At 28.5% G+C, this 12,081-nt stretch overlaps 1 protein-coding gene across 1 annotated transcript in view; it reads left to right on the top strand.

Annotated features, from left to right (window-relative positions):
• Nucleotides 1–12,081, top strand: part of LOC117169928 — a 77,223-nt gene that overhangs the window by 29,907 nt on the left and 35,235 nt on the right. Inside the window, exons 5-6 of the mRNA XM_033356437.1 lie at nucleotides 6,601–6,667; nucleotides 9,550–9,572. Coding sequence (XP_033212328.1) covers nucleotides 6,601–6,667; nucleotides 9,550–9,572 — 90 coding nt within the window. The remainder of the gene's footprint in view (nucleotides 1–6,600; nucleotides 6,668–9,549; nucleotides 9,573–12,081) is intronic.

Here is a 12,081-nt window from a genome sequence, read left to right as displayed (position 1 = left end):
TCCATAAATTGCCTGAGAGGTGGACAAAATGTGTAGCCAGCGAGGGCGCATACTTTGAATGAAATATTTGTTATCATTCTCTTGAAATAAATGTGTTTTTTTTCTTGAAAAAATACCGGTTTCATATGTATACACCTGGTACAACATCTTCAAAATAACAACAACAAAACTTAATGAAACTGTTGGTAACATCTTGTTTGTGCATGCTAAGTGTATCTCCATTCTTTGTACTGGACTCTGCGATGAGCTTGATGAATCCAGTTAAATATAGATAAGGATTTCTTATTAATATAATGTTGAACATACTTTTGTCTCAACCATGTCAACTTCGAAAATGAAAATTTAGTTTAATTAACAAGAGATCTTTGGTTTACAGAGATATATTATAGAAAGCACCACAATCAGATTTGCTGCTTTTCTTATAGTTGTAACCACGCTTTTTCTCCTGTTGAATCTTGAACTATACTAAATCAAGTTAAATAAGCTCTTAAAATACATGTAAAAAATCAGAAAATAATATAGGGAGTTGAGAAGGATATGATAATGATTTAGGGTAGGTAAATAGGTTCTGAAAATATTAGATGGAATGATAACTTATACTAAATCTTCGGTTTTATAAGCTGATTTCCTAAACTACAATTAATTCAGGTGAAGAAATCAATTAATACACTTACATTTTGAAAATTGAATTTATTTAACTTATTTCGTTACAAAATAAAACAGTTGCGCTTTTAAACAAAAATCTTTGGTTAAAAAACTGTTTTTCAACTGTTTGGAAGAGGAGTTGGAAAAGGAGGAGATTTGGAAGAGGAGTTGGAACGGGAGGAGGTGAAGAAAGAGAAGCTAAAAAATAAAGATGGACATGAGGAGGAGGAGTATGGAGAGGACGAGGAGGAGGACGAGGGGTGAAGGAGGAATTTTTGTGCTAAAACATTTTTTAATACATAGCTCTCTATCTCTCTCTTTCTCCCTGAACTGTACAAACTGCATATCATTTACCATCCTTATCTAATAATATGTCTCCTCTTTGTCTAATTGTTCTAGAAGGTTCTAAGTTATAATCGACACTTGTGCTATGTAATATTTAAAAACGCAAAAAAGAAAGTAATGCAATATTAAAAATAACCTTGAAGTTGTTTACGAAAAAATTGCATAGTAGGGATTCGATGACGTCATTGAGAATATTCTGGAAAAATAGTATAAACTACTACATCTATAGAGTATCGGTAAGGTAGATTTCTATGGTCTCTGAATTAAATTATCTAGCTAGAAAGCAATATATCATTCTGGATTTCTATAATCTATATTAATTTTTGTATTTTTAAATTTCTATTTGACTAAAATTGGATTCAAATGTTCCAGAAAGTAGATGTTTACGTGACCACTGTATCATTTTTTTCCAATGTTTGATTCACAGTTGCCTTGCATTACATTTTAATACTGCTGAATTATTTTTGTTATTTATGTTTCTTTATTTTAATGTTTGAAGTAAGTAAATTGAATCTTTTTTAGATTATTACTATATTATGTGAAAGAGATTTCAACGTTTCTTAGTCAAACTCTAATATTTATAGAGCTGATTTAATTTATAAATTCTAGCAAGCATGTTCAAATTGTATTTTTGTCATCTCAAATCGTTGATCTGACATCCTAGCTATATCAATATAAAATTCTAAAATCTGTTACGGTGATCAACTGTATGTACTCGGACCTCTTAAGAATCTGCTGGTATTTTTCAAATCGCTCAATCGAAAAGCCTTCTGCAATATTACAAAATTATTTTTGAATGAAAACATTTTTTTAATACATAGCTCTCCATCTCTCTTTCTCCCTAAACTATACATGCTGCATATCATTTACCATCCTTACCTATTATTATATCCCCTCTCTGTCAAAATATTCTAGAACCTTCTACATCGTAATCCACACGTGCGGATGTAATTTTTTAACATCGCAAAAATGCAGTGCGTCATTGAAAATAACCTTGATGTTCTTTGCGAAAAAATTTGGCAGTAGAAATTTGATGTTATTAGTTATAGAAGATGCAGCATTATATAGAAAATATATGCATAAATATGTGGATAAAAAAGCATGCGACCTCAGCTCGAATATCGTTGCATGACACAAGGAGCGATAAGCGTCGGGCAGTTGTACTTTTGGTATTTAGTAAACGTCCATGAAAGATCTCGAATTAAATTCATGCTGTCTATAATCTCTCTCTCGAGTCTCGAAATTGCTTTCAGTATCTTGATACATATACCTCGTCCATAGGTTGACGGACCTAGCATATGGAAAAGAATGAATACGAAAGCGAACGATTGTGAGCTTTAAAAAGAAGTGATCTCTCTATAGAACGATGGCATAGGATAATGAAATGTGTGCAGCCTCAAACTGCTGATGTACAAATGCTTCTGCGAGTTTAAACGCGTGTAGCTGTTATCTCTGGTCCTCGCTTGCTACTTGATACTAGAATAAAGCAAGAAGCATCCCTGAGTATATGACCTACCATAAGAAAAGATTTTTTATTCCTTTCTTACCTTCAATTAACTTTAAAGATATACTTTTTTAAGTCTAATTATTTTTCTCGAAGATTCTAAACTGCAAAGAATGTTTTTCACAGGCAGACACTTTTACTTAAACCATCATCTATCAGGAATTTTTAAATAAAACTTAATAAGCATAACAGGATGCCATGCCATAACCCTCATATCAAATTTTCTCTGTCCACCTGCATCTTTTACGCATTAAGCAAATAAAGGCAGAAATTTTTAGCTAAAGTATCATCTATCAAGAAGCAATAAATCAAATAAATATTCAAAACAGTTTTCCATACCTAGCTCTCCATATAAAATTTCACCTATACACCTGCATCTTCTGTGCATTTACCAAACGTCTTATCTGTCAGGAAGCAATAAATCATCCTTGTTTTTCTCATTTAACCTTGACACATGCACGTGATAATCTTGAACCTGTTTACATGAATTTCGCTACAGACTATTGCGTAATCCTGACGTCATTAGGATCCTTCGAGAAAGATCTCAAAGCTTAGCACGGACACGAACCTTTTTTTCAAAAAAATCTAGCATGGACACGAACCACTACAGTTTGAAGCTTCTCGTTGCCAGTAAGGGAGGAATCATGGTCCAGAACCAGCCCTATACATCTACTAACCTTATTCTAAACTTAAACTGGTTTCAAAATGCACATTAAAAATTTCAAACTTTTAACTTTTGAAACAATTTTCTACATTTTTTAAACGAAAAATTATTGTTTCGACGAATAGTTAAACTACGTAAATCTGAAAAGATACAGTTTAAAGGAAAAAATTCATTTCCAGAACCATAAATATTTATAGACAAATATAGAAATATTCCAATTTCTCCCCCACTCTGAAATAAATTTTGTTCTAAAATACTCCATTTTGTCCTTGTTCCAGTGAAAATTGACCTATTTCAGTGGAAAATTCATCTCTTGTCTTACAAATTAAACTTTTTGGGTAAAGGTTCTTTTTTTATTTGTTGGCCAATCTACTATGGTATTTTTGGCTAAAAATTCACCTTCTTGGTGGAAGTTTTCATTACTTGGTTAGAAATTTATTTATTTGATTACAAATTTAAGAAATTTGTTAAAAGCGTCATTATCTATGATTGAAAATTCAACTTTATTAAATATTATAAAATCAGCTTTGGAAGTTGACAATTTAAATATTCTTTTAAAATTAAGCCTTTTTGTTGAAAATTAATATTTTTGGATCTTAAATTCAACTCAGGAGATGATAAGCAAAAACGATCGGGTTGGAAAGTGAAGGAAAATCTTTTGATAACAATTCCTATTTTTGGTATGAAAATTGATCTCTCCATTTAGGTTGTGGATTAAAAAATTTGGTTAAAAATTCATTTTTTTTGGTAGAATTCAATTTTTTTCATCTTTTTGGTTTTACGGTTCAACAACTTAGTTGATTTTTCGACTGTCCTAACTGCAGAATATTTCCTCATTAAGAAGTCAACACTTTTGATACAAATTTGTATTTTTTGGTTGAATTCAAGTGTTTTTAATACTATAAAGTTGATATATTTTTTGTTTTAAAAGTCTACTATTATATTTTTGCCTTAGAATTCATCTTTTTGATAAAAATTTTTGTATATGGTTGAAAATTTTATTCTTTTGGTAGAAAATTCAACTTTTTGGTTGAAAATGAATTTTTTTGAAACCTCGTATTTGGAAGTTAAAAGTGCAACTGTTTTTGTAGATTATTTGTCTCTTTAATTTAAATATTCAACAATTTGATTGAATTTTTTTCTCTCCTGTCTAAAAAATATTTCTTGATTAAAAGCTCAACTTTTTTATCGAAATTTGTATTTTTGGTTAGAAAATTCAGCTCTTTTGGTTGAAAATTAATTCGCTTTGGTTGAGGATTCAAGTATTTAGTTGAAAATGAACTTTTATTCCACACTCGACCGTATTGGCCACTCTTTGCCCCAGAAAATAGGGGCGAAAGTAGCATATATTTCCTGTAAACTACATTTGCATTGCAAATGTTTTTAATAAAATTCCAGAGATATAAAATAGATACTTGGACATGCATAAATATTATATTATCCATGTAATTTGTATTTCAATATTTATTCAGCACAAAATTACTGAATATATATTCATTAAATTACATTTTTGTTACCAATTACAGAAGGACATGTCGACACTATAAAAATTAGCCATGTCGTTAATTTGAAAGTCCTCTGAAAGTTAAAAGAAAAGGTATTTTTTATTTTGTAGTACTTTCAGAGGTTAGATGACTATTTTTGAAATGTATTTAAATAAATATCAGTTTCAAATTAGAGTAAATTTAATATATTTGAAATATTTTTATCGTACCTTCGAAACCAGTACACGACATACGTATCTCTTAGTGAATGATACCCAAAAGAAGGAGGTTTTTAGGGAATTACAGGCATTTAATTTATTGATATCCATGTTGTTTTGATTTATATTTTCTTTCTTTATTCCTAGAACATCACCTTCTAAGAATTTGTAATGTTCAATATCTTTTAAATTGATTTTGGATTTCCGAACCTCAAAAATCAATCACCGACTCCCCAGCATGAATTTGACAAATTCATAAAATGATATAAATGATGTTCTATATTGTTGATAGCAACTAAATTGCATAATATTTATTGCAAATAACTTTCTAATTTCTTTTAAATTCAAAATAAATACCGGTATCGTTCACTGGAAATATGGTGTCGTTTCAAATAAATATAAGAATAGTTTGGCAAAGAATAATTATATGACTGGGTACTGTCTGAAAGCGTAAAAAATCTGCCCTTTCAAATGAATTTTTCTTCGTTACCAAACAAGAAGCATATAAATTAATATTCTACTTTTTCTAAAAACTTTTTCTTAATGTGTGGGTAATACCCCTGTTTACCCTATTATATTGAAAATTCATTTTTTGGGTGAATTTAACCATTTTGTCAAAAATCTTGTTTTTAGGTAAATATTATTTTTAGCTGAAAAGTAATGCTTTTCAACCAAAATTGTATTATAAGGTTAAAAATGATAAATTTGGTTAAAAATTCAACTGTGACACTATACAATCTTCTTAGTTTCAAATATCAACTATTTAGTTTTTCATAGAAAATTAATCTCTTTTGGTTGAAAAACCAAGTACTTAGAGGAAAGTTGAACTACTTAGTTGAAAAAATATATTTTTTTAATTCAAAATTTTAGTATGAAAATTAATCTCTTCGGTTGAAACTTCAACTATTTGGTTGAAAATTGATCTTTCTTCGTTGAAAATTTTACGTTTCTTAGAACATTTTCTTTTTAGCTTTAAAAGTTGGTAATCTCCCAGAAGTAGGAGTCGCAACTAAATGAATCTGAAGAAACACTCTGAGAAAGAAAAAAATTGATTTTCAGAGCCATAGCAATTTTATAGCATAATATAGGCAAATTCGAACCTACGATCTTAAATCAAAAGTAAAGGAATTGCTTTTGAACAGGTATAAATAAAATTGTGTACAATGCAGTTTGATATCCTGGAGTTTAATGTGATCGTTGCGCGAACCAAAGAAATTATATATTTTTTCTTGTTCCTATGTAGGGAGTATATTTGGCACCTCTAGCAACTTGCGATCCATATTTCTAATCAAAAGAGGTGTATTTCTGTTTTGCGATACTGTTAAAGCTGTAAATAAGCTGGAATTTTATAAAAATAAATTGCTTAATTACGTGAACTGCTTGATAGTGTGTTGATTATACACAATGTATGTACTCTCTTTCACCATTCTTCAAGTGTTCCTTGCTGAGAACCGTTATAGCGTTTCTATCGTAAGATGTTACGTCTTTAGTCTGAACGCAAATGAAAGTGCAATCTGAGATGAAAGATTCACTTGGCTACTGCATGCTCCTCTGAACACGTGGTATGCAAACGCATTACGACAGGTTGCTCGATGCTGTTCTTTCATTGGTAGTAAATTTTAAATCAAGATCGGTTATCTCATCCAGGGTATAAATAACTAAATCTGTATTCGAAAGTTGAGAAGAAATGCGTTTGATCAAAGATTTTTATGATCGAATTAAATTTAATTCTTTTTGCAGATTGTCACAGATTACAACAAATTTTGGACCGACTATCATAAACGAATGCAAAGAGACAGCAGCGGAAGTGAGTGTAAAATTATTAATTAGATCTAAAATTATTTAACAAAAATGAATCTTCTAGTAGGTTGACTTAATTTCTCAGAATTCACTAAATTATTCATTAAATAATTTCTTACTTGACTACTTTATTGTGAAGATGCATACATCATTAGGCGTGAGAGTTTTTAATGAATGGAGTGCAACCAGTTCCCATATCGTAAAAGAAATTATAAAGTGTTCTTTTTCGAATGTCAAATGGTTGATGATTTTCTCATAAGATATAATGGAACCATTACGATTGGATGTATGTTCGGATATTCGATAGTCCATTCATCTCTGATCTTCTTAGAAACTTTCTCTTTCTCTTTACGGATAGTGCATATATTTTTTAAGAATTGGCATCTTAGATCGTCTCGTGTGAAAGAGCTCGTTCAGATAAATTTTATTGATCATAGGATAGGCAATGGGATTTTATATTGATATGTTATACATGTGTACTTGTTTCAGATGTTTCCTGATTGCACTGAATGGTCAATGACTTCCTACCTCTGTCCTTCCGGGATAGTTTTTTGTAACATCAACAAGCGTCTACAATTATCCTCAACTGAACAATATAATTGGGCCAATACAATAATTTGTAATCAGAATTCTAAGTTAAATTTAACGACAAATTAATAAAACTTGCCACAATTGCGTTATTTGTACATACACGCCGCTGATTTCACTATTATATTCAACACGGAGGGAACAGTAATTGATGTGACTGATGCATGTCGTTAAATTAGATATATCGTATAACACTGGGAAGAGATAATGACATAATGAGTTATTTTTGTTCTGTCATAATGGCATCAAATAAATCAAAGCACTTGTAAAACGCGATTCAGTATTCCTACTTGTTTCGAAATATTGTTTTACGTGTTACGAAGATATTTATTAACTCATTGCGGTTTTATTAACTCAAACAAAATTTAGGATCTCAATGAAACGTCTTGTTTCGAATATGAAATTATGTAAATATAATATGAGAACTTTGGTAGTTGTTTACTTTGATGTCAAAAAAAAAATATTGGGGAGGGACCCAACGTCATGACCCGCCCTCTTCCTAAATAAAAAATCGGTAAAAATTGCTTTCAGAATGATTACGAACATAATCTCGAAAATATTCGTAAATTAAAATTCTAAATTGCCAAAAAGAGCAACTATTTTTGTATTTATTCAAGCTGAAAAGAAAAATGAAGAAATTTTGTCACATCGTATCCCTTTTATAGCTCGAAAAATTGCCACATTAAATACAGGAAATTTCTATAAACAATTATAATTTATTAATAAAATAAGTCAAATTAACTAAAATAATAATAATATATTAATATTTAACAATAATTAAATCTTTAATCGATTCAGATTTCTTTCAAACAAATTTTTTTTCTTTTTATATTGTTTCGCTCTGAAATTTGGTTTAACAAAATTATTAGCGAAAAATTGTAAATTATGTTTGTGTTTCTTTGTAAAAAGAACAACATTTTTTGCACAAAAATGATAATCTTTTGAGCTGGATAAAAGGTAAAAAGATAAGTTTTTTCAGTTTCGGATTTTGAATTCTCACTGTTTTAATATTTCCAGTTAATTACTAATTTTTGAAATTCATACAAATAATTAAAATATATTAATATTTAATAATAATGAAATCTTAAATCGATTCACATTTCTTTCAATATAATACATATTTTTTTATATTGCTTCGTTCTGTAATTAAAAAGAAATTAATAATGAAAAATTATGTGATATTTTTCGCAAAAGAATAGTTTTTTGCATCTAAAATGGTAATTTTTTGATCTGGATAAGGCAAGGTAAAGTTTTTTCTCATCCTAACCCTTTTGTTCTATAATAAGTTTAAAAATAACAATAATACAAATTGTTCCTAATTACTGTGTGTTTTTTTTTAGAAAAATTAATGTTCTTTTTTTGTTTAAAATAGAACATTTTTAAGCTTGAAAAGGGAAGGAAGAAGTTCTGTCATAACCTACCCCTTTCCAGGTCGAAAATTTACCGTTTTAAATACATACAATTTATCACAAATCAATCATTTATTAATGAAATCAAATTTATTTGACATATTATAATTTTATGTTATTTATAGAATTGTTTAATTTTGACTATTCCAGTATTTCAAATTATTTAACATTTAGTGAAATTCATTGAAATAATTTAAATCTATTGATATTTAGCATTAATGAAACGTTTGATCGATTCACATTTCTTCCAATATATAATTATTATAATATATAATATAATTAATATATTTTTTCCCAAAAACTATAAATGTTTTTAAAAACACTTTTTTTTAAAATAATTTATATATTTTTTGATAAAAATAAACATGTTTCTTAGGGTTCCTGACTGAGATTATATTACTCTTGAAATAGAAAGAAGGTTTTGTACAAGCTTTTAAATCATTCACTTCCATATTCGGAAAAGTTATCAAAGCAAACAATTCCCAAAACTTTAAATACTCAATATATGGTTATACTTATAGTTTACAGTAAAAGTTTTACGAGAAAAACGAGCCTACGCCAAAAGCTTTGAACTGAAATTGAATTTTTCCGCTTCAATTTGAATTCAAGTTTTGTTTGGTAATATAATACAACGCAATTATTTTTAGATATTTCCTTGTATGACTTTTATTCTTAGCTGTCCTGTATTTCCATCGTATTAGTTCAATGTTGTAATGATTTATAGTGTGTGCAAACTTGCCTCGTTTTATACTTTTATACTTTGCTATTTTGTAGAATATAACATATTATTTTGTACTCGTACACAACATAACTAACGTGTAGACACTGTTCACATATTTTATTATTATTTTAAAATGCATTATTATTTTTGACTTTCTATTGTATTTTATAGAATCCATAAAACAGGCTAATACAGTAAACAATACCATTTTTTTAAATAAACTTTTTAATAAAATATAAGCATGCTTTATTGATTTCTTTAGAAAAATCTGTGCACCCCAAAAATAAGTTTTCGACACTTTTGTAGACTAAGATAGGCTATACATTTATAAAAATTTTATATAATGTTCATTACAAGGTTCAGGATGATCCTTAAAATAATAAAAAGAGTCTGCGATTATTCCATAACTCTCGAAATATCTTTTTAGTATTTCGAGATATATGGAATGATTCGCGGACTATTTTCATTATTACAAAGAGTGTTTTGAATTGAACCTTATAGAAAAAGGCGAACGATTTTTTTCACATTTTTTACGTGTCTCAAAACATAAATAAAAAGGGCAACAGGAAACGAAATTATAAAAAAAAGTATCTCGCAATTAACTTAGGTATCAGCTATTAAAAATACACATTTTTAAAATAAAAATGCAGAAAACTGCATTATTGACGGCTGCTCGTTGCTGAATATCCGAAAGGTAAAACCATGTACAACCGAGTGAATTTACAGAACAGGTATGGCAGATTTCACATCTCTGCATTGCCAACCGTCGATTAATTATCAGTTTGTTAAAGCTACTAATTTTACCGACAGGATTTTATGATGAGCTTAATTAAAATTCAGTTAAAGCAATACCGGTGCGAATTCAAACTTAACGATATCATAAATCTTGTAGCTTCTTCCGGGGAAGAGGAACCTGATCTGCTTTCTAAAGTCTAAAATGTGGTATATTTCATTTAATCCTTGTTAATTATCTGTATGTTTTCATGTTTAATGCATAATGTTTACATAATGCTATCTTCCGTCTTTTTTAAACACCTATTATCAAGTCCTCTTTCTCATTAAATGCCAAGTGATCAATATGATCTCACAATTGGATCAAAGTGATATGGAACACTTTGGCACACATTTATGATTTTTTTATTTGATCAGTACAAATTTTAGTTTATATTTTATATAGATTTATTTATTTATATTTTATAGAATATAACTGAATAATTACATTCCGAATGTCTAACCCACAAATCTGTTTTATAGGGTTCCACAAAACCACACAAGTGTAAAATTGTGTTTAGCGAGATTTTGGCGCTAATTCTGATTTTTTGCGGGGTTTTAAACACAAATTGTTCCTTCTGAGAAAAATGTCAGTAAAAGATAACAAAAAATTAAATGAATTTAACACAAATAATTGTGTAAAAAAATTATTGTTATTATTCATAATATTCTCTCAAAATGTGTAAAGCTAGAAAGAGGCAGATTTTTCTATAATTTTTCATTTTTTATCATCTTTTTAATTAGTTTGAGGTTAAATTAATGCAATTTAACCAACCTAATTGATGGGATGAAATATGATTGGTTTTAACTATAATCTGCTATGTTAATGCTAGATAGCTGCGTGTTTTTATAACATTTTTAACTTTTTGTTAACTTTTTGCTTAGTCAAGTAATAATGAATGCAACTTAGCAAACATGATTATTTCAACAATTGATTATTACTCATAACTATATTCTCTCAGTATATTTTTGCATAGTTGCATTTTCTGACGAAATCTTCATTTTTTATTTTACTTTCTATTTATAAACAAATAATAAATGGACATCAACAAGAATCATTTCTACATTCTGATTTCTCAGAATGTAATGTAATCGTCTAAATTTTCAATCTCTGGTTTTTAACGGATCTTTACGTTTCGACACTTACAGAATCCGAAAACCATAACATTTCATAGGTGCCTGTCTGTCTGTATGTCTGTATGTATGGTCATACACTTCTGAAGGTCCCTAAAATGAAGGCTAAGTTGTTTAATCAGATATTTCGAACCAAAATTAAAAAATTGAGAGCATTTTCAAAATTTCAAAATTTTTTTTGTTGAAATTTTATAAAATGTTGTCAAAGTTTCTTACAGATGGGTAAAATAATTGCAAATTATCTACATAAACTTTTTTATTTCGATGAAAATTAGAAAAGTTATATACTTTTCAAACATTTGAAAATTTTCAAACAAAAACATATTTTTTTTTGCATAGATCCAAAAATTTCATTCAAAATTTTTACTAGATACCAAATATAGCTTGCAACTATTCCAGCCGAATTTTTCGATTAGCCCACAATTAAAAAAATTAGAGCATTTTCAAAATTTTCAAATTATAGAAATTTTTGTCAAAGTTTCTTATATGTGGGTAAAATACTTGCAAATTATCCAAATAAACTGTTTAATTTTAATTTTGTAAAATACTTGCAAATTATCCAAATAAAATGTTTAGTTGTAATTTTTAATTAATTTTTCATTGTGATTACAAAAAATTAGAGCCTGTATAACCTAACTGTTGAGCGCGAAGCGCGATTATCGCAATGAGAATGTAATCGTCAAGGCAGTAGGTGCTTTGAGAACCTTCTTTAATGTCAAATTAAAAAAAATGTTCAGCTTCACTTTATGATTGTAGTTTATGAGGGGTTTGAATTAAAGTATTTGATATAATTTAATA

The sequence above is a fragment of the Belonocnema kinseyi genome, chromosome 3 (genome assembly GCF_010883055.1).
Source record: "Belonocnema kinseyi isolate 2016_QV_RU_SX_M_011 chromosome 3, B_treatae_v1, whole genome shotgun sequence".
In the NCBI taxonomy this organism is placed as follows: Eukaryota; Metazoa; Arthropoda; class Insecta; order Hymenoptera; family Cynipidae; genus Belonocnema; species Belonocnema kinseyi.
Note: the sequence above shows the minus strand (reverse complement) of the source record. Positions and strands in the feature narration are given on the sequence as shown.